Source organism: Meles meles, chromosome 5 (genome assembly GCF_922984935.1).
Source record: "Meles meles chromosome 5, mMelMel3.1 paternal haplotype, whole genome shotgun sequence".
NCBI classification, from domain to species: domain Eukaryota; kingdom Metazoa; phylum Chordata; class Mammalia; order Carnivora; family Mustelidae; genus Meles; species Meles meles.
Window position 1 is genome coordinate 85,361,937 of NC_060070.1, and position 24,139 is coordinate 85,386,075.

At 42.8% G+C, this 24,139-nt stretch overlaps 1 protein-coding gene across 1 annotated transcript; it reads left to right on the plus strand.

The window, feature by feature from the left end:
* Nucleotides 1-749: 749 nt before the first annotated feature.
* On the plus strand, nt 750-1,162 carry LOC123942497 (transcription initiation factor TFIID subunit 13-like). Its single transcript, XM_046006457.1, has one exon. It carries the CDS (start codon nt 765-767, stop codon nt 1,137-1,139), a length of 375 nt encoding a protein of 124 aa, XP_045862413.1. The 5' UTR covers nt 750-764; the 3' UTR covers nt 1,140-1,162.
* The last annotated feature ends 22,977 nt before the right edge of the window (nt 1,163-24,139 follow it).

The window sequence follows — 24,139 nt, forward strand, 5'->3', positions numbered from 1 at the left end:
TTTCAACACAAAGTTGTTCTTCTGCTATTTACCTCCTTGCTTCTAAGTAGCATTGCTGTTTCTGAAATTTTCAGAATTTCAGAATTTCAGAATTTCAGAATTTAATTTCCTCAGTGAAGGTGAGGATTGAACTCAACACAACTTGCACCACTACTGTTCTCCTTAAATCAATATTCAGTATTTGCAACTGACCCTAACAAGGCAGAATAATTACTCTGCTTTCGTTTAGGATTTTTAAAAATTTATTTATTTGACAGAGAGAGATCACAAGTAGGCAGAGAGGCAGGTGGGGGGGCAGGGGGTGCGGGGAGCAGCCTCCCTGCTGAGCAAAGAGCCCAATTTGGGACTCGATCCCAGGACCCTGGGATCATGACCTGAGCCAAAGGCAGAGGCTTAACCCACTGGGCCACACAGGCGCCCCTACTCTGCCTTTTTGCACCACTTTTTGTTTTCCCTGAGGTTAACAATTGTTTCAGTTTGGGGAGGTTTTTTCCCCCCTTACACAGTTTTATTTTAAAATATCTCTCACTGGGCTGCCTGGGTGGCTCAAATGCTTAAGCTTAAGCGTCTGACTCTTGATTTTGCTTCAGGTCATGCTTCTCAGGATCATAAAATCAAGCCCTGCCTTGGGCTCCACTCTGGGCGTGGAGCCTGCTTAAGATTCTCTCTCTTCCTCTGCCTCTTACCCTTCCCCCTTGTGCTCATTTTCTCTCTCTCAAAAAATAAAAAAATAATAATAATAGGCCTTGCAGGCTGGCCGGGTCATGGCAGACGAAGAGGAAGACCCTACTTTTGAGGAAGAAAATGAAGAAATTGGAGGAGGTGCAGAAGGCGGACAGGGTAAAAGGAAGAGACTTTTTTCTAAAGAATTGCGATGTATGATGTATGGGTTTGGGGATGACCAGAATCCTTATACTGAGTCAGTGGATATACTTGAAGACCTTGTCATAGAGTTCATCACTGAAATGACTCACAAGGCAATGTCAATTGGAAGACAAGTTCGGGTACAAGTTGAAGATATCGTCTTCTTGATTCGAAAGGACCCAAGGAAGTTTGCTAGGGTTAAAGACTTGCTTACAATGAATGAAGAACTGAAACGAGCTAGAAAAGCATTTGATGAAGCAAACTATGGATCTTGACACCTGTACTTTCTGAAGCTTCATTATCTTTCTGAAATATACAGTTATATAATAATATAGAAATATACAGTTATATAATAACTGTTATATAATAACTGTATATTTTCCACAGTGAGGTTCCAGTTTCTAACCATGTATATATGCAAGATGGAGAAACGCAGATTTTTCAGCTTTTATTTTCATGTCTTCATTTTTAGTATGATATTTGAGCCTTGAATTCATGCCCTTATATGACTGTACTTGAATTACTTACTGGGTTTTTAATGGCCACATGTAAGTTGAAGTACCTTGTAAACCAGGCAGTTTCTTCTGACTGACTGTTTAAATGATGAAGTAGTATTTATGTATTGGGTGTATTTGTGCCATTGTAGGCTAAACCATTGCTGTTTAATATATGAAATCTATAGGGCCCCTTTGACTATGATTGCTAAGACATGTTTCATGTATTCTAAAGTTTTTAGACTACAGTGATCTAATTATTAAAAGATAGTGAACTGGTTTGCTTTTTTTTTTTAAAGGAGAAGATGATACAGGAAAATAACAGTCTTTTGTAGGAATGTTTATCTAAGATATTTGTTTTTTAGTATTCTTTACAAGAAGGTTTTTTTTTTTTAAACTGAAAGTTTCATGTGAATTCTTCCATATTGGAAGGCTTTTGATTTAAAACCTTTTGGGCTTATAATGTACTAGTTGTCAAATTTTAAGGGAACTCATTTTCCCAGGTCACAATAAAGCTTCTAAAAATAAATGCTTTCAGTAGTAGGAATGGTATTGCTTAAAAAGCTGATGGCAGGATAAGCACTTGGGATAGTGTTTTATTAACCTATTTGTTAGTACTTGTTGTTTGTGGAAATGTGTACTCGACTAAACCATATATGGCTATGGAAACCACTTTTGTAGTTCAGCATATACAGGTTTTGTGTGTGTTTAGCTTATTGTATTAAATTATTACACTTAGTTTAAAATAAAGGTTAAAACTGCATTTAAAGGGATTACTGAATATTACTCTTTGTAAAACAGTGTTTGTGTGGTGCTTATAAACATCTATAAGTCAGCATGTAGGAGAATTTCACTTTCTTAATCTGTCGATACAAGGAATAAAGTGGAAAATTAGATTAAAAAAATAATAATAATAAAATATAATATCCATCACTGACTTATCTGCAAGCTCTCTATCAAAACTGGAAAACTTTTCTCGGATTATGTTCAGACTCTCAGCCTATCAGCTCCAGTTTTTTCTCTAGGGTCGTCCTTCCTGGAGCTCTCTGTGTCAGTCAGCATTCTCCAGAGTAACAGAAGGAGTAGGATAGAACGAGAGAGAGATTTGTTTTAAGGAACTGGCTCACATGATCATGGGCACTGGCAAGTCCTAAATCAGTAGGGCAGGCTGACAGGCAGGAACCCCAGCAAGAGTAGATGTTGCAGCCTTGAGTCTGAAATCCACAGGGTAGCCCATCAGGTTGGAAAGTCAGGCAGGATTTCTATGTTCTCATCTCGAGGCAGAATTGCTTCTTCCTTTGAACATCGCAGCCTTTGCTGTAAGGCCTTCAATGGACTGCATGAGACCCACATATCTTATAGAAGGCAATCTGCTTACTTTTAAGTGAGAGGATTATAAATGTTACTTGTATCTAAAATATACTTTCACAGCAACATTTAGACTAGCGTTTGACCAATTTGAACACCACAGCCTAGCCTAGATAACCCATGAAATTAACCATCCCCCTAAGTGATCTCTCTCTTACCATAGTTTTGTTTTCTCATTAGTGTTCCCCTCCCACTCAATTTCATAGCATCTCCCTTTTAATTATCAACTGTAATATTGAAATATTGGGGGAGTGAGTGGATACCTCCTCTAGCCCCCTCCAGCTGCCTTCTCATCCCTATTTCTTTCCCACAGCCCTAGGAGAGAAGAAGGTACAGTCCTGAGCTCACACAGCATATACTCTGTGATAACTGCCAATAACCATACATGGCCAGGAGAAAAAGAATTTATTTGTAGCTGCAGTCCTTCAGGAAGCATTCGTATAATTGACTGGGCCTGCCACAGCTGTCTGATCTTTTTTATCCCAATGTTTAGGCCTCAAACCTGAAAACCTCAAAGTAAAGAAAGCACTAAATGCAAACGTAGTTTTCCATATTGTTTCTTGGGTGCAGACTTACAAGTATGCCAACGGCTAGTACAATAATAGCTTTGATCATATGATTTTGCCTGCTTAGAGATTTTTATTTTCTTCAAACTGCTTAATGATGGGACCAAAATAATTGAGAAGTCTTCAGAAACATAGATTTTGAATTAATTTTTTTCCAGATGATTGTGCATGCCCATGTGTCATGTGTGTCATAATGAGTCAATGTTTCTTTGGGAGTCGAGGATGGAAAATCTCAAAAACAAATGAAGGATGCGAAGCATGGCAGGTTCAGTAACCAAATGACACATAAACTGTCCCCACCTCCCCATTTGGTAGTGAAAATATTAGGAGGGAAGAAATTATACAAACTTTATAGAGGAAGGAAAGAAAGAGAACAATAATTGCAAAACAAAGAGAGGGATGAAAATAAGTTCCCCAAAGGAAAAAAACACACTTACTCTTAGCCAGAAGACCGAGAAGCAATGCCCAAAGCAAAAATAAATCAAAACCAGAAGTGAAAGGGACAAGATGTCACTGACCTCATTGTGCTTAGATGGGAACCTTCCTATAAAACAAGGGAGATCCTGAGGTTTCTACTGTTGAAAGGTTTTCTTTTAATTGGTGGGGTGGAGAGCTTTGAGAGCAAGACTGACAGGCTCCCTTAGGAATGTAATAAATCTTCCCCTATTCGTAGAGGACCCAGAATTACCCTAACTGCAAACTGATAGCTGATGTCATACATTCCCTAAAAATGGAGGCGTGTGAATCCCATTTGTTCCAAATAGAGATGATCCCATTTGTTCCCTAATAGGACACAGCAAAACATTCTATATCCATAAGTTTGAAACATGCTGGGTTAAGTATAATTATGCGAGTTTCTTTATGGCAGGCCTTCTCAGAACCTTTAATAGCATAGTGACTCTCCATTGGGAATATTTATTATTCAAGATTCCATCGATGTATTTGAAATGTTTCACAGAGCACTAGTTAACATTTCCCTAAATTAGTGCTCTGAGGAACACAGAAGTAGATGGTTACCACCAGGGTGTGTGTGTGTGTGGTTATAGGAGAGAGGGGTCAAGATCATATGCTACTTCTTATGTAGTTTCTGATCAAAGGGGCAAGAGGAGACCAACAGCCTATTTCCACCTCCTGGCTTTGAAATATGAGCTCATAAATTCCCCTTTAGTTCTAAATTGCTAACAACTGTTTTAGAATCCAACAACCAACCTAAAAGGGAACCTAGAGATCACTTCAACTAATCCTCCATTTTACAGATGTGAAACAGCCTATGGACAAGAATTAAGTTGCCCAATGTATGGATACATTAAATTGCAAAATTCAGCTAGAGCCAGGTTTCCTGACTTCCTTGTCTCTTGATCTTTCTCCTACTCTCTGGTGCCTCTCCATATGACTGAATCCACAGACTAGCAATGGGCTGTCATTGCATAATTCTGACAAATCTGCCTATTACCAAAAATGAGATCTAACCCAGATGCTGGCCTATACAATCAATCTCTGACATATCTCAATGTGATAAAATAATTCAGACAGTCGAAGTCATTGGCATTTCAAACAGCAGGATTTGACCTGTGGATTCAACACTGGATTCTTCATTTATCTCTGAGGGCATAGCTTCATGACGTCTTCCTTGAAAACTGAATTTTAAGTCATGTCGATGTCATGGCCCATCTCTCCTCATAAAGTTTTATTTTTCTAAAAGACTTTATTTATTGGGGCATCTGGGTGGTTCAGTGGGTTAAAGCCTCTGCCTTCGGCTCCTTCCCCCCTCTCTCTCTGCCTGCCTCTCTGCCTACTTGTGATCTCTCCCTGTCAAGTAAATAAGTAAAATCTTAAAAAAAAAAAAAGACTTTATTTATTTATTTGACAGAAAGAGAGAGAAAGAGCACAAGCAGGGGGAGAGACAAAGGGAGAGGGAGAAACAGACTTTCGACTGAGCAGGGAGCCGGATGCAGAGCTCAATCCCAGGACCCTGGGATCATGACCTGAGCCAAAGACAGAGGCCTAACTGACCGAGCCACCCAGGCACCCCTACTGCTTATAAAGTTTTGAAATGTGGAGCCTAACATGAGTCTCAAATTCACCGCCCTGAGATCAAGACCTGAGCTGAAAACAAGAGTCAGATACTCAACAGCTGAGTCACACACTCGCCCCAAGAGTTTTGTTTTTTTTTTTGAAGTTTGTTCATTTATGTATTTATTTATTTTTAGTAATCTCTACACCCAACGTGGGGCAACAGTGACATCAAGAGTCACATGGTCCTTGCATTTAGCCAGCCAGGTGCCCCTCCTTCCAGAGTTCTTTATGCACATAAGGATAGAGAGTCATTTTTCTCCCTTATTTACTAAAGGGCATGATCTTTTTATCAGGCAAGTTTCTTCTCATTCAGGCCCTAGTTTCCTCATTTATAAAGAAAGGATAGGGGCGCATTAGGCTGTCTGCTCTGCAGGGAGCCTGCTTCCTCCTCTCTCTGTCTGCCTTTCTGCCTACTTGTGATCTCTGTCTGTCAAAAAAATAAATAAGTCTTTAAAAAAAAAAAAAGAAAGAAAGGATATTGTACCAACTCTCTCCACCCACCCTCTGACATTCTCACATGCTGACCGTGCATTAAGCTCCCTTGCTACTTACTCTGCCCCTCTTGACAATATCTGGCCTTTTGGAAAGTCACACTTGCATGGCTGGTTTTGTCAGTTGACCTCAAATTTAGAACACTTGGGGTGTGGTTTATAGACTCTGGTGTTTCATGCTTTAAGAAAATCCAGGACACAAATGTCAACATTTCCAAAGCAAATGAGGGAGTGGCTGTTTGCATTACAAATGAACCTTTGCAAAATAATTCACCAAAGGCATCTTTTATGTATTTATATATATATATTATTCATTAAATAAATAATACTTATACTTGGTACAAAATATGAAAGAGTACACAATGAAAATCCCCTACCTTCATCCCTGGTCACCAAGCTCTCCTCCCCATGGGTCATCTCTGTTGTCCATTTCTTGTGTATCTTTCTATAGTTTTTGTGTATGCAAACCTATCCCTATATACCCTTTTTTTGAAAATATTCTGAACACACTGTTTTGTACCTTGTACTTTTTCATTGAAAGAAAACATCTTGGAAATTGTTTCATATTAGGACATATAAAACTGCCTCATTTTTAAAGGGTTATTCTAATAACCCTTAAAATATTCTAATAACCCTGTTCCAATGGCCAATATGCCAAAATGAATTCATCTAAAAGGGGTTCTTTGCAATAGTGAATTCTGTTATTCCACTGACAATCTGATTTCATCCCTGAAGTCCTATTTGCAGCTGCACTGTATTGTAGGAACAGAATTCTCTCAGGGTACTCCCTTTTGTGCAGGAAGCACATTCAAAGCAGACATTAAAGCCTACGGACCAGCTTGGGCCAAACAGAAACTCACAAGTGTTTTTACCTCCTAAGTCCTAACGTTGAAACTCAGATGCTTCAAGACCCTCAAAGCTTAATCTTCCTAATTTTTAGAATAAGACTTTCCCGAGGCACCTCGGTGGCTCAGTCCATTAAGCATCTGCCTTCCACTCAGGTCATGATCCCAGGGTCCTGGGATCGAGCCCTGCAGTAGGCTACCTGTTCCGCAGGGAATCTGCTTCTCTGTCTGTCCTTGCTCCTGCGTGCTGTCTCTCTCTCTCAAATAAATAAAATCTTAAAAAAAAAAGAAAAGAAAAGAAAAAGATTTTTCCTGTTCCTAATTTTTAGAATAAACTTATTTCTCTCTCTCCTTCTCTCTCTCTCTCCCTCTCTCTCTTCCTCACTATCTCTCACTACCCCTTCCTCAATACTGAAAGCTGAACAATCTAATGTAGCTTTTTTTTTTTTTAAGTACCTAGCTTTTGAAATCTCCCTCATTCTCCAAAGCTCTGACGAACCCCCCTAATGACCACTGACAGCTCTTACCCTGGGTGGTTCCCAGATCTGCCCTCACAACAATAAAGCTCCTCTACCATCATACTCTCTATAAGAATAAGAAAAACCTTGATCAGAAGCAGAGGATGATAACAATAGCCCCCTTCCAATCCTCAGTGTAGCCAAATGGACCCAGGCAGGCTTGGGAGCCTCATCACCCATTCACCACAGGAGATGTACAAATACTATTGTTTTTCTTGTTAAGGTTTTTATTTATTTAGGGGTACCTGGGTGGCTCAGTCAGTTAAGCATCTGACTCCTGGTTTCAGCTCAGGTCATGATCTTGGGGTTGTGGAATTGAGTCCTATGTCAGGCTCTATGTTCAGTGTGGAGTCTGCTTGGGATTCTTTCCCCTTTTCCCTCTGCCCCTCCTCCTGCACTCTCTCTCTCTAAATAAGCAAAAAAAATGTTTTAAAGATTTATTTATTTGAGAAAGAAGAAGAGACCATGGAGGGGGAAGAGGGAGAAGGAGAAGCTGACTCCCCTGTGATCCCAGAGCCTGACCTAGGGAGCAAGGGGAGCTATCCCAGGACCCTGAGACCATGACCCAAGCTGAAGCCAAAGACAGACGCTTAACCAAGTAAGCCACTCAGGTGCCCCAAATATTGTTTTTTTAATGTGTGACCATGAGAATGGTTGAGGAGCCCCAATGAGAATAGGAGGAAACACTGTCCTTAGCACATTTTGGCACACAGTGTGTTCTGCTGAATATGATTGATTACTTGATTGGATAATATAATCAGGCACTGGGAATTCAATAAAGAGTGGCCTTATGATAACTATATATCTTCTCACTTTTTTGTGTGTGCACCAACCCAAAGAAAGAAGACATGACACCCACAGATATTTTATAATCCTAATCCTAGCTGACCTCTAATTCCACTTACTTAAAATATTCACTTCCCTTAGCTCTGTGATATGACATTCTTCTGCTTTGCTTCCTGCCTCTACAATCTCCTCTGCTGATTCTTCTTCCTTCTACTGAGCCTTCAGATGTTGAAGTTTTTCCAGGTTTGGCTCTTTTTCCTCTTCTCTCTCCCTGATCCCTGTCAATGACTCTTGGGCAAACCCTGTTCTGAGGAACACCAAATTTATGTTTTCAGCCCATATCCTTTCTCTAAACTCCATACCCATTTAATCCGACTTCCTCTCTGTCAGCCCTTCTTGAATTGACTCAGATGAAGCATCTGCCACCTAGAGGAATGAAAGCTCAAAATAGGAATCAAAGTACAGAAATAGAAGGGGTTTTGTATGCATCTAGAATTCGTACCCACTCTACCAGCTGTTTCATGTCTTTTCTACTTACTTCAATTCTTTGATTTAACCAACCTTCCCACCCTGCAACCCATCCCAGTGAGCAGATCCTATCAATTCCCACTTCACAGAGACCCTCAGGCAGCTCCCTTACCTTCTGCCACCAAATTTACAAATACCTGAACCCTCAGCCTTTTCTTCTCCTACTTAGACCAATTTCCTATTGGGTCTTGGTTTGGGTCACTTCTAGTTCCTCAGGGGTCCTTTGCTACCCAGTGACCCTCTATCCTTGCTTTCCTACCAGCTCTTCTTGCTGCTTCCTACCTCTGTTTATGCATACTCAAAGGCTCCCCGCCCTAAAAGCCTCTTCATTTGACCCCATATCTGGCTTCCACCTACTGCCCTTTACCGTTCCTTTTGCAGCCAAATTTCAAGATAGAGTTGTCTCTGTTTACCATCTTTAGTTCTACACCTCCCACGTCTTAGCCTCCTGCAAATTTACTCCCTGTGCACGACCTTCCCCCACTCCTTCCCAGTCTGCGGAGACTAGCCCCGACAAAGTCAACACCAGCATCTTCTGTATTCTTTAACTCCAGTGGTCTTCACATTGCCTGACCTCTCTGCAGGGTTTACCACCACTGACCAGTCCCTTCTCCTTGTTCCATTGCTCTTTCCCTTTTGACAGCATTTCACAAACGGTTCTAGATGGCTCACCAGGTCAATAGTCCCTAGCCAACCCAGGGACAATATTTGCTTTCTACCGTCCCAGACACCTCGTTATCTCTAACTTACTCTTCAGGTCTCAGCTCAAGTCACCCTCCCCTCCCCCCACCCCCACCCCGAGACCTGTCTGCACGATTTCCTGTGTTTTGCCTGAGTAGCAATGATCACAGATTACAGTAAGATATGTTAGGGTCATTCTATACCCCCAGCTTTTCCCCAGAGTTGTATCTAATATCCAGGGACTGCTGCGGTGTCGAGACACAGGGGAGGGGCCCTTTCTGTTCCTGCAAATCATCCCGGGTACTATCCAGCCGAAATGTACCAAAAGCTCACAGTCCTCATGAATACTAGTTTCAAAGGATCGGAACGCCCTCCTCACACAATGAAATTACTTTTCCTCTGTTCTTCCAGACTTTGTCCAAAGTGATCATTAGAAACGATTAAAGTAGCCGTCCCTGAGAGTGGCCCGATGGAGGCCACACAGCATCTTTGCATGAAATTTCACCTCACAACAACCACTGAAGCCACCAAAACTGTTACCAGGTCATTCCCCTCACCCCTGTCCCTACCCCGCACCCCAGAAGTCCTGGTCCAGTTGTGGGGAACACAGCACGAGGCCTGGAATATACAAGCTTCTGAGTTCTCCACTCACCATCTCCTCAGTCAGGGGACCCTGATCTCACCTAGAAGTCAAGAAGACTCTTCCAAACCTCGACGGCTCTCTTTTCATGAATCTTTTCTGTTACCCACACGGTCCGGGCTCCAGAGCCGCTAGAAAAGACTCTTCTTTCAGATAGGTCCATCCTGCCCTAAATTGAGACAACAAAGATTTGGCTCAGCAAATGGGCAAAAAGGCCACGGAGAAAAGAAAATCCTGGGGACAAAAGCCATCTGTTGATATTCTAAAGGAGCCTCCTGACACAGTACTGTGGATATTGAGACTCCAGAGAAATACCGGTTTGGAGATAATAGATAAATCCAGAACTGCCTGGTGTCTTTGGCTGACAAACAGATACAGCAGAAGAAAAAAAGCATTTTGCCAGAGAGTAGAAAAAGAAGGGCTGTTTCATCTTCAGCATTACACAGAGCAATTTCCAGAGGAAAATGTGAAGATTTTGTGACTGTTGAATTTCGAGGGTATGAGTCATTTGTAAATATTAAGGAAACTAAAACATGTACTTGTGCTTAAATGTAGCTAGCAAGAAGGTTAATAATCACCCACATATCTCCCCTTAATTATCTAATTAATCTAATTACCTCCTACCATCTCTTGACCTTTCTCTTCCCACATATCCCCATTTGCTGTGTATTACCTAAATGAAACAGCAGGATCACCCCAAACAAAAAACCCACAGATAACCAAGAGATGCCATACGTTTGAGAAAGAGTTCCATTATATTTTCATGTAACTCTGTATTAACACCGCTCTTTTGGGGCACCTGGGTGACTGAGTGGGTTAAAGTCTCTGCCTTTGGCTCAGGTCACGATCTCTGGGTCCTGGGATCAAGCCCCAAATTGAGCTCTCTGCCCGGCAGAGACCCTGCTTCCCCCTCTCTCTCTCTGCCTGCCTCTCTGCCAACTTGTGATCTCTCTCTCAAATAAATAGATAAAATCTTAAAAAAAAAAAAAAACCACTCTGTGTTTTGTTTTGTTTTGTTTGTTTGTTTGCTTTTAGAAACTCAGTCCCTGGAAGGATAATGGAAGATGCAAGTTGAAGGCAATGTGACCTCATGCTTTCCTTCGGATTCTGCTGGTTCTCCATGGGGCAGGAAGCCAACTCTAGAAGCCTCTTGCTTTGTGATAATCCTTCAGGACACAGCCGAACAATAAACACCAAATGTCTGCTTATAGGGGTCTAAAACCTGACACAGGCCATAGCGGGGGTCTATCCAGTTGCCTTCTCTCTCGACAACAAGATGCAACCTGAAAGCTGCCTCTCTTCCACTGATGGAGAAAGACTTAAAATGGTTAAATATCTTTTCTTCTTGTTGACATCCCCACAGTGGAAATCTGGCCTTTGGGGGCCCCTGCAGATGACTTTCTCCCATGATATTCTATCTGCCTTTGTTTTTAGATGCTCTGTTTTCTTACTCTTACTTAGACTTCTCTTTGGAGAAACCAGAATAATTGGACTCTAGGGAGAGTTAAATTTCAGAGCTGAGGCTTAAACAAACTGACAAACTAATTTTCTCTACATCATGTTTTTAATTTCAAAACCCTGGTTAGAAACAGGCTTTTAGTTGAACTATTCTGTTTTTCTCATCATTATCATTATTATATATGTATTTTTAAGATTTTATTTATTTTTTTGACAGCTAGAAAGGGAATACAAGCAGGCAGAGAAGGAGAGGGAGAAACTGGCTTCCACGGAGCAGGGAGCCCGAGACGGAGCTCCATCCCAGCACTCTGGGATCATGACCTGAGCGGAAGGCAAACGCTTAACCAATTGAGCCACTCAGGGCACCCTATCACTATTGTATTATTGTGAACAATCACTTATGGCATACTTAATAAACATTGTGCTAGACTCTCCAACTGATCCCCTGGCATCCATAAGCAGCAAGCATCTTTAACCCTATTTCAGAGATCTGAACACAAAAGAAAGGGCCACTGAGGGGCTGTCAGAGGCAAATGAACCAGGAAGGTAATGAAACTAAGGAAACTGAAGATGTCCTCCCTTCCATGGGCCTCTTTCCAGACCCTGCATCTAATTCTGTATCCATAAGCTTTATTCTTCTCCTTAAAGGGAGATTTCAATATCATATAAACGTCAGTCCCCACTAAATCTGGTTCTGTCCCTGCTGTGGAGCCAGTGTCCGAGCCCAGAATTATCTGACTTTGAAATCTATGTTCTTCACATGGAACTCTTATTCATCTTGAAATTCTAAAGTCAAAAAAGAGGCTCCCTAACTCTGCGTCGTCTTGAATATGCCAATACCCTTAACAGAGCACTCTGTTCAAATGCTAAATGAATCATTGTTTGGAGAATCATGGACATGTATTAGCAGATACTCATTTCTCACCATGTGTCTGGTGGGATGAGAGACATGGGAGACAGTGTTTCGAAGGACAGGCTTTGGGGCTGACTCCCTGGGTTAAAACTCTGGTTCTCCCACTTCATCCTTGGCTGTGTGTGCTTAAGCAAGTTATTCAGCCTCTGGGTCAGAATTTCCTCTTCTGAAAAATAGGTACAAAAACAGTTCCTTCCACATAGGAATTAATGCATGTCTACGTGTAGTAAATGACTTCAAAGGGTTTTTCAAACTGCGAGTCAAGACCCATTAGTGTATCACAAAATCAATTTCATAAGTGAACTAGCATTTTTTTTTTAATGAAGTAAAATCAGAATACATTTTAAGATACCAGAACGCATTCATTACGCACAGGGTAGGTAATTGTTGTTGTTTTTTTTAAGACCATTTATAAATGTTTTATTTGTTTTACTTTTTTTTAAGATTTTATTTATTTGACAGAGAGCACGCGAGAGAGAGCACAAGTAGGGTGAGCAGCAGGCAAAAGGAGAGGGAGAAGCAGGCTCCCCACTGAGCAGGGAGCCCAACATGGGACTCGATCCCAGGACCCTGGGATCCTGACCTGAGCTGAAGGAAGACACCCAACCAACTGAGCCACCCAGGTATCCCAGTAATTGTTTACTGAAAGCTTTTGTTTCCATAGTATACAGTCTGAAAGTATATATGTAGGAGTGTGCTCCATTGCTCTGTAAAATGTTTTTGTGAGTTACCATCCAAAAGATTTGAAAACCCCTCAATGAATACAAGCAAAGCAATTAGAAGTATATGGAGTACCTTGCGAACACTCAGGATGTGTTAGTTGTTATCATAGTGGTAGACCCAGAGAAGTAGCCATAGGCGCATTTAATGTAGCCCTAATTCTTTATCTGTATTACCTGTTATCTCATATAAGTCTGATACTCCTTTAGAAACAATATTTTGTCAGTATAAAGTTCTACACGTGCAGGGTAGAAAGTTAGAAAATCCAAGTAGGCAAAAACAAGAGAATAACATCATCCCATTGTCAGAGATTACCACTGTTAATATTTTAGTGAATTTCAATCAGTATCTTCTTCTATACCCACAGTTTTTAATTCAATAAAACTATCTCCTTCATATTATTCTGTAACCTTTTCTTTAGTCACCAATCTCCTCCTCTTCACTCTTGTAAACTTTCATTTTATCTAATATCCAAATTGTATTCAAACTTTGCCAAAATGTCCTTCTCAGCAACTTTTTTTTTTTTTTTTTTGAAAGAGAGAGAGAATGAGAGCACAAGTGGTGGTGGGGAGCAGAGGCAGAGAAAGAAGCAGGCTCCCCGCTGAGCAGGGAGCCCTGATGTAGGGCTTGATCTTAGGACCCTGGTATTTTGACCTAAGCTGAAGGCAGATGATTGACCAACTGAGACACTCAGGCACCCCTCAGCAAATTTGTTGAAACCAGTATGGGTGCAGTAATGTTCAAAACCCTTAGTAGTTTCTTCTCCTTTCATCCCAACATTGACTTCCAGGGAGAACAGGCCAAGTGTCCTGCAGAACATTCCACTTTCTGATTTCTCTATTTACTTTCTTGTGCTACTGTTTATCTTGCACCTTGAATTTACTGTAAATTAAAAGTTGTGTCTAGGGGCGCCTGGTTGGCTCAGTCGGTAGAGCATGTGACTCTTGGTCTCAGGGTTATTGAGTTTAAGCCCCACGTTGGCCATAGAGCTTACCTTAAAAAAAGAAAAGAGGGTTGCCTGGGTGGATCAGTGGGTTACGCCTCTGTCTTTGGCTCCGGTCATGATCCCAGGATCCTGGGATCGAGCCCCGCATCAGGCTCTCTGCTCAGCAGGGAGCCTGCTTCCTCCTCTCTGCCTGCCTCTTTGCCTGCTTGTGCTCTCTCTCTCTCTGTCAAATAAATAAAATCTTTAAAAAAAAGAAATTTATATCTAAAGGTGTGAGAGATTCAATTTAAACATTTTGGCTAAACTACAGTTTAAGTAGTGCTGTGCATTCATACCACATCATTGGAAGATCCCTGGTATCTAGACCCATTACCGATGCTAAAATTCACCAGTCATAGGGAATGACACTCTGATTCTCCCACAATATGATTACATCTACTCCGCCTCCAATCTGACACTAAAAATGAACCAATATGGTATTAATTGACAGTATTTATACATTCAGTTCTCTATCAACCATTTATTTTTTCTAAGATTTTATTTATTTATTTGACAGAGAGAGAGAGCGTGAGCGGGAGAGAGCACAAGCAGGAGGAGCAGCAGCAGAGGAGCAGCAGCAGAGGGGGAGGGAGAAGCAGGATTCCGGCTAAGCAGAGAGCCCAGCTGCTCAGGACCTGAGAAGGCAGACGCCTAACTGACTGAGCCACCCAGGCGCCCCTCTCTTCTACTTCTAAGGAACTTTTTGATTATATATGGCCTGCCCAGATAACCCAGGATAATTTCCTTGTGTTAAGGTCATCTGATTGGTAAACTTAATTCCATCTCTTAACTTAATTCCATTTTGCTATGTAATACACACATTCATAGGTTCTAGGGATTAGGAAGCAGACATCTTGGGAGACCACTATTCTGCCTACCATGATCTGCTCTGTGGTCCCCAAAGATTTATGTCCATCTCATATGCCAAATATATTTACCCCATTCCAAGATCTCCAAAATTGCAACCCATAAGAGTATGAACTCAAAGTCTAAAATCTCATCATTGAAATCACTTAAATTAGGTATGGGTGAGACTCTGGATATAGACCATCCTGGGGTAAAATTCTTCTCCATCTGTGGACCTGTAAAACTGGAACGTTTTCTGCTCCCAAAACACAATGGTGGGACTGGCACAGGACAGCAGTTATAAACATTCCTACTTTAGAAGGAAAAAAAGGAATCACTTGTCCCAAGAAATTCCAAAATTCAGTCAGGTAAACTCCCATCAGGTTTCAAGGCTTTGGGAATAATCCTCTGTGATCCTTAGCTTTGTTTTCTGGGTTTGAGGCTTCATCCTGAGTTGTCCTCCCTTTTTCATGAAAGGATTAAGTGTTCAAAGCTGAATAGTTTTATCAGCCCCCTTCCTGTCTGTAGAATTTTGGGGGTCCGGCAGCCTTTCATTTTATCTTCTTCATTCCTTTCAGTCCAAGCTGCTCCACTGAGTATAAACTTCTCAAGAGCCTTGTGGGTCTCCTGTGAATGGTGTGGGGATTCATTCCAGTAGACAAGAGATCTTTCCACTTATCTTTTCTAGATAATCCTACTTTTTTCTTTTATTGAGACAGCAGCTAAGGGGATCTATGAGTCATACCCTTAATCTCTTCAAAGAGTTTTTTGGGGCTTTTACAAAGAAATCCACTGCAAACATTAATGTATAAGTCTTTGTGGGGACATAAGCTTCTATTTCTCATGGGTTAAATACCTAGGCGTGGAATGGCTGAGTCATATGATGGATATTTGTTTAACTTTTTAAAAAATTGCCAAACTGTTTTCCAAAGTGTTTGTACATTTTACATTCCCTACCCCTCCCCCCATTGCATGAGAGTTCCAATGCCTCCAAATCCTTGCTAACATTTAGTATGGTCGGCGTTCTCAGTTTTAACACTAGTTGACAATCCTTGCTTGCATTAATTTTATTAGAGCTTGCAAAATGCTGATTTTATATTTCTTCTTTTTAAAGATTTTATTTATTTGAGAGAGAATGAGTTGGAGGGAACAGGTGGTGAAGAGAGAAGAGCAGACTCTCAGAGGAGCCAGAGTAGCAGGGATCCCAGGAAGCACAACAGGGGGCTGGGTCCAGGACTCTGGTATCACGACCTGAGCGGAAGGCAGGTTCTTAACTGACGGAGCCACCCAGGCACCACTGGTTCGTTTGTTCGTTCTTTCTTTCCTTCTTTCTTATTTACTTGAGAGAGAGAGAGGGCACCTGCACGTTAGCAGGGGGGAGGGGTAGAGAGAGTGGGAGAAGCAGACTCCCTGCTGAGCAGGGAACCCAACGAGGGTCTCGATCCCAGAACCCTGGGATCATCACCTGACCTGAAGGCAGATGCCCAACTGACTCAGCCACCCAGCTCCCACTGGTTTTATGTTACTTATGTTACTTCTACACTGATAAACTGGTTTTCTAAGTAAAATGGAGCTTTCTCTCATCGACTGAGGTTACACAGTTACCCTAAACATAGTTTGCATTAGAACAGAGCTTAAATCTTTAAGCTCTCCCTTTAGTTGCCCATTTTCAAAACAAAGAGTTGTTTTAATTCTCACATGCCTTTTTTGACTCAGGTCTGTCATTCTTCTTTTCCTAATTTGTAAAACAAGAGATATGATAGCTAGACTGAAAAGAGTTCAAGACTGAAAAGTTGCTGAAGGTCTCAGTCTTAGCCGAGAATCAAGAATTCTGATATGAGTTTGCTTCTAGACTTAAAGGTCTCGGTTGTTAAGGTACTTGGGAGACTTGTCACAATATGCTCTTCCTGGGTGACTGCTTCCTAGCAACGTGGTCAGAGTCTACTGAGAAGCATTTTTTCTCCCTGCCATTAACTCCCTCATTGGCAGCAGGGTCATTACCAAGTGTCTCCCAGGATATTACGTCACGCTTCCCAGCACCTAACGGTGTGTCCCAGAATCTGAACGCTGTGGCCCAACAGGCCTGGAATACATTCCTTTTCCATTAAAGCCCCTTCATTGACTTCTGTCTGAGCAGACTGCTTTTCTCTCAGAAATTAGAATTAATTAGGCGTGACCTCCTTGGCTGTTTTCCAAGCAAGGATGAGGCATAAAGTAGTGAGAAGCAGAAAAGCCAGGAATCTGAACGCAGGTTTAGACACGAAGTTAAGGGGTAGACAGAACTGATTTTCAGAAGTCTCTGGAACAGAGGTAATAGTTGTTAAAATATTCAAATACTGGAGTGCCTGGGTGGCTCAGTTGGTTAAACGTCCAAGACTTGATTTTGGCTCAGGTCATGATTTCAGGGATGTGGGATTGAGCCTCTAAGTTGGGTTCCATACTGAGCATGGGGCCTGATTAAGATTCTCTCTCACCGGGGTGGCTCAGTGGGTAAAGCTTCTACCTTTGGCTCAGGTCGTGATCTTGGGGTCCTGGGATGGAGTCCCTTCCGGCTCTCTGCACAGCAGGGAGTCTGTCCCCCGCCTCCAGTCTGCCTCTCTGCCTACTTGTGATCTCTCTCTCTGCCGAATAAATAAATAAAAATCTTAAAAAAAAAAAGAAAAGATTCTCTCTCCCTCTCCCCCTGCTTCTCCCACCCCGCTCTTTCTTTGTTTGCATGCTCTCTCTCTCTCTCAAAAAAAAAAAAAAATCCAAATACTTCTGTTTGTTGGTAAAAAGCTGCTACTCTGAGAACCCCATTCCCTATCCCAGGACCTAACCCATCTTGAACCCTATTCTCTTCTCTTGCCACCCACTCATGACTGTTTTGATCAGCTAGGGTCTAGGCTCAACTAGAGTTAAATATTTTGAATAACTCTCTTGGGTGTGGACACAAACTGGATTGGAATTCTAACTGGTGTGACCTGGCACCTGTATTCTAACTTGAACATGACCCTAGTGTTGTCAACCACTGTGGAGATGTGCCCACTCTTGGGTCGTGTACTTGTGGGTACTGGGTTATGTTGTCACACATATTTTTTACTGTTGGGATCAAAAGTTTGAAAAACCCTAGCTAGGGCATTCCAGGCAAAGGGGACCAAATACAGAGGTATGCAGCTTGTTTCTGGAAAGGAAAGACAAGATGACTAGGAAGTAGGCAGAGCCAGGTATGAAGGCCATGAGGCTCCCGGTCAGTCAAGAGTAGCCTGGAAGCTGGAGTGCCTGGATGGTTCAGGTCATGATCTCAGGGTCCTGGGATGGAGCCCCAGGAAATCTGCTTCTCTCTCTCCCTGTGCCCCTCCCCCACCTCCATTTGTGCACTCTCTCTCTCTCTCAAATAAATAAATAACATCTTAAAAAAGCGGGAAGGGGGGTAGCCTAGAAGCAGTGAGACTCAACTGTGGGGCATAGAATGGAAAGAGTGAATTGGGGTCTGAAGAATGCTGGGGACATAAGGGCATGCGTAATATTTGGATGTATGGGGTTTTTAAAATTTTATTTTATTTTAAGTAAACTCTGTGTTAATGTAGGGCTCACACCCAAGACCACGAGATCAAGAGTCACATGCTCCATCAGCTGGGTCAGCCAGGTGCCCTTGGATGTATGTTTTAAGCATGAAGGGAATAAGCACTCCACCAAAGATAGAGCAAAGAACTTAGGTCCCGAAACTAGACAAGCTCCCTCCTGGAAAGAGAGATACAGGGAGCCAGGAGGAGACAGTAGAGGCCACTTTTAGCCAACAAATTTGAGCACTGAAAACTTGAATAAGGCTAAAGAGGCCACAGTACGTGCCCCCCCCCCCCATCTGAAGGCAAATAGACTCATTTGGTGACCCACCTCAAATCTCCCATAGGCCCTAAAGGATCAATTACAAGTAGGCACAGCTCCTAAAATTACCAAAAAAGGGAAAATTCCATTTGTCCCCATACTCTCTCAATCTGCCCTGCCACTCTACTCCACCACCAGCAGCTTGTCGCAGACAGTCTCTTCTTTGCTGTCCTGCCCGCTGTTCCCTTGCGGAGTAGTCAATGAACTTCTATCTCTTTTGTTCTGCCTTGGGTGAATTCTTTCATTGCATATGCCGCTGCTGCCAGCCCCCACCCAGTTTGGACACCCCACATTTGGTAGCCCCCCATCCGATTGGAGCAACCCACAGAGACTGAGAGGAAACCATGAGGGCTCCCTGCATTAGTGAGCACTGAGAAGCAGGAGCCAGATAGTTGGGAACTTATAAAACTGAGAGGGAGGAGGGGCGCCTGGGTGGCTCAGTGGGTTAAATCCTCTGCCTTCAGCTCAGGTCATGATCTCAGGGTGCTGGGATTGAGTCCCACATCAGGCTTTCTGCTCAGCAGGGAGCCTGCTTCCTCCTCTCTCTGCCTACTTGTGATCTGTCTCTGTCAAAGAAATAAATAAAATCTTTAAAAAAAAATTATTTAAAAAAACACAAAAACTGAGGGGCACCTGGGTGGCTCAGTGGGTTAAGGCCTCTGCTTTCAGCTCAAGTCATGATCCCAGGGTCCTGGGATCGAGCCCCACATCGGGCTCTCTGATCAGCAGGGAGCCTTCTTCCTCCTCTCTCTGCCTGCCTCTCTGCCTACTTGTGATCTTTGTCTGTCGAATAAATAAATAAAATCTTAAAAAAAAAAAAAAAAAACAACTGAGAGGGAGGAGACAGAGATGCTGGAGGAAGGGAATCATCTGTGATGGGTTAGGTGGAGTAAGGAACCGGATACCAGGAGGGCTCAGAAGCAGAGTGGGCCTGTGGCTGGTATCCTGACTCAGGGGTCAAACCTGGCTCTGGTAATTCTGAGCTCTGGGACCTTGAGTAAGTGATAGAACTTTTACTGCCTCAGTTTTTTCATCCCTAAAGTGGAGATAATGAGAACGTCTACTTCGGTGAATTTCAAGGATTAAATAAGAGTGGAAGGGGCACCTGGCTGGCTCAGTCGGTGAAGCATGTGACTTGGTCTCTGGGTTGTGAATTTGAGCCCCGTGTTGGTGTAGAGATTAGTTCAAAATAAAATACTTTTTTTTTTTGACGTGGAAATGACACGTACCACTTTTCTTTTTCTTTTTTTTTAAGATTTTATTTATTTATTTGACAGAGAGAGATCACAAGTAGACAGAGAGGCAGGCAGAGAGAGAGAGGGGGAAGCAGGCTCCCTGCTGAGCAGAGAGCCTGATGCGGGACTCGATCCCAGGACCCTGAGATCATGACCTGAGCTGAAGGCAGCGGCTTAACCCACTGAGCCACCCAGGCGCCCAAAATAAAATACTTTTTTAAGGTTTATTTATTTTGAGGTACCTGGGTGTCTCAGTGGGCTAAGCCAATGCCTTCAGCTCAGGTCATGATCCCAGGGTCCTGGGATGGAGCCCTGCATCGTGCTTCTCCTGTTCCTCCCTCTCCCACTCCCCCTGCTTGTCTCTCTCCTTCTCTCTCTCTCTCTCTGTCTCTCTCTGTCTCTCTCTGCCAAATAAATAAATATCTTTTTAAAAAGATGTATTTATTTGAAAGAGAGGTGGGGGAGGGGTAGAGGAAGAGAGAGAATCCCAAGCAGTCTCCCCACTGAGTGTGGAACCCAATGCAGTGCTTGATCTTACAAAACCCCAAGATCACAACCTAAGCAGAAACCAAGAGTCAGGTGCCCAACCGACTGAGCCACCCAGGTGTCCCAAAAATAAAATCTTTTTTTTTTTTAAGATTATTTATTTATTTATTTGACGGAGAGAAAGAGCGATCACAAGTAGGCAGAGACAGGCAAAGAGAGAGAGGAGGAAGCAGGCTCCCTGCAGAGCAGAGAGCCCTATGTGGGGCTCGATCCCAGGACCCTGACATCATGACCTGAGCTGAAGGCAGAGACTTCTCCCACTGAGCCACCCAGGTGCCCCAAAAATTAAATCTTAAAAAAAAAATGAGTAGGGGAAAGAGGAGATAGACACTCTCTAAACCCAGTTTACAAGGTTGTTTAAGTGCTACAGGCAGGCATTGCTAAATTATGACAACAGTTATAGTACCAGCTACCTAAAATTTTTTGCACTTTCTAGACTTGTGAGTTTCCTTGGCTATAAACTAGAGATTGTTGTGTAGGCCCTAGCAACTCAGAAAAGAAGGGAAAAAAGAAAGACAGCCGTGGGGGTAGCTGAAAAATAAATCTCTTTCCAAGCACAGAATTAAGCACACACTAGAACTTGTGACATCTTGATACCTCTGTTGGCCCTCTTCAGTTGCTTCTTGTAGTTTCTTTTGAGCAAACTCATTTCCCTACATTTATGATTTCCACAGTACCAGCCAGGATCCGTGAAATAAAGATTTCTCATCCCCTAGCTGCAGAAGCAATCCTTTTACTCAGGCCTGGATCCTTTTCCAGACCTCTTTGTGGGCCTGAGAACCAAATAAGGCAATACACCGAGGCAGGCATTGACGTTTACCCGGAGCGGGTGGGGGTAGAGGGTGGAGCTGAAGTCAGCAAGGGAGACTCAGGAACCCAGCTGCCAGAGGGGGCTGGCACTGCAAGGAAGGACATGTGTTCATGTAACATGTTGTTCCTTGGAGCTGAAAAAACAAACACACACCCAGATATGTCAAAGGCAGCCTTTCCAAATGGCCACAATTTCTGAACATTGCTACATTGCGCTCCTGGGATGATCTTCAGGCTCCAAAGCCAGACCTGAGGTTTGAATCCCATCTCCATCCCTTCCAAGCTGTGTGACCTCAGGCAATTTACTTAACCCTTCCGTATCCCACTTTCCACTTGTTTCAAGTGTACAATTAACATTTTATAAATCAGGTAAATCCCAGAGAAAACCAAGGTGAAAGATTAGTGCCAGTGTTGGGTTGAGGGTAGGGAGCTGCTACCTGAGGAGAAAGGTGTTTGGTGGGTAGGCACTGGGGACCGGTGGGTGGGATGGAATTATTCAAATTAGCTCTCAGCTCCCTCCCACACTTCTGTGGTCTTGTGACCACCCCCCACCCCCCCACCAAGCTAGGAGAAACAGGATCCTTAACTGATGATTATTGGAAACTGGTAACCAACTTAAAATGAAAGTATGAAGGTCTGAAGCTCATTGTTTCCCAAACTTGCTGATTCTGTGACCTATTCTGAGAGGACTTCACCTTCTCTAGAACACAACATGGTGAATGAGAGAGAGGAAGTATAACTTGAACAGAAATCGCAGCTCTAACTTGGATTGAACACCCCCCACTTGCGGACCCTGCTCCTTAAACTTTAAGAACAAACAAAAACTCTTGAAGCAAGCTACAGATTTTTGCCTGGAGAATAAAGCTTCAGCTAGGTACACTTGTAATTTAAATTCTAAACTGTGTGGCAAGCAGTGTGAAGCAAATCTGGCTTGGAGAGGCTGGAAAGAGACCAGGAGCAAAAGAGGTACTGTCGTGAGGGGGGTTCCTATGTTATAGTCTGTCTTCGCTCTCAGGCCTGAGAGGAACTGATGGCTGCAGAGCCTCTGGGCAAGTGTGGGCAGGGCTGGGAATGTGAGCTTTCATACTCACTTCTGATGAACCTTCATTGTTTTCTATGTGTCAGTCTGGCCTTGGTCCCAAGGTGGGCAGGCTTGTGGTTGGCAGAGAAGAGGTTTACCAAGAAGCTGGGAGCTCATCTATCCCCTCTGAATGACTGCATGTGAATGTGTTGTAATCCAGAGTCTTCCTCTTAAGGATTTATTTAATAATGTATTTATTTTTTGGAAAGAGAGAAATTGCGTCTGCCTGTGCACGGGTTGGAGGAGGGGTAGGGGGACAAGCAGACTCCCTGATGAGCTGGGAGCCCAACTTGGGGCTCCATTCCAGGACCCTGAGATCATGCCCTGAGCTGAAGGCAGATGCTTAACCGACTGAGCCACCCTGGTGCCCCTAAATGTGCCGTAATCTATAAAACGCTATAGTATTATGACATTAGCAGCAGGATAATTATTTCTTCTCCCTTTTTCTTTCCACTCTCCTCTTTCTGTTTCTCTCCTTTTTTTTTAATTATGGAAAATTTCAAACATATAATAAAAGTAGACAGGAGAGTAAAATGAATCCCGTACCTGTTGCCCAGCTTCAGCTAACCCTTCTCAGCTTGCTTGATCTGTGCCCTCATCCACTTCCTCCATCCCCATATTATTTTGAAGCAAATCTAGAACCTCATATCATTTCATGTGTATCTCAGCACATATCTTTAAAAGGCAGACACTTTAAAAATCATACGCATGGTATTGTTAAAATTCTTTAAAGATTAATTGTAATTCCTTAATGTCGTCAAATGCTTAGCGTTCAGATCCCACATGCTGGTCCAGAGTCAACACCTTGATGTATCATATCTATACATTTATTTGATTTTTTAATTTTTAAATTTTGTATAGATTTGACTTACTAAATGTCCTGGCTTGAGCTGCTCTAATGAAGTACTGTAGGCTAGGTGGCTTATAAATAATATAAATTTATTTCACACAGTTCTGGAGGCTGGAAGTCCAAGATGAGGGTGCCAGCCAGCCTGGTCTGGTTCTGGTGAGTCCCCGGTTCAGATTCGCTATGTGTCTATATGTCCCTATGTGTGCCCGCTTCTCTGTGTGTCTTCACATAGTCAAAAGAGGGCTGGAGAGTCCTCTAGCTTCTTCTTATAAAGACACTGATCCCGTTCACGAGGACTCCAAGTTCATGACCTAATTACCTCCTAAAGGCCTGCCTCTAAATACAATCACAAAGATTAACATTTCAACATATGAATTTGGTGTGTGTGGGGGGGTGGGGACACAAATATTCAGCCTATTATATTACATTTATAAGAGTTCTCTTAGAGGTTGGGGCGCCTGGGTGGCTCAGTGGGTTAAAGCCTCTGCCTTCCGCTCAGGTCATGATCTCAGGGTCCTGGGATCGAGCCCGCATCGGGCTCTCTGCTCGGCAGGGAGCCTGCTTCCCCCTCTCTCTCTCTGCCTGCCTCTCTGCCTAGTTTTGATCTCTATCTGTCAAATAAATAAATAAATAAAATCTTAAAAAAAAAAAAAAGAGTTCTCTTAGAGGTTTAGAATACTCCAAAAATATTTTCATCATCCCCAAAGGAAACCTGGCACCCATTAAGAATCTGCTCCCCGGGGCCCCTGGGTGGCTCAGTCAGTTAAGCATCTGCCTTCAGCTCAGGTCATGATCCCAGGGTCCTGGAATAGGGTCCCAGGCCAGGCTCCCTGCTTGGCAGGGGAGTCTGTTTCTCCCTCCCCTCTACCCCTCCCCCACTTGTGCCCACACCCCCCCACTCTCTCTCTCTCTCACTCTCCTCAAATAAATAAAATCTTAAACAAAAAATTCTGCTCCCCACTCATTTTTGA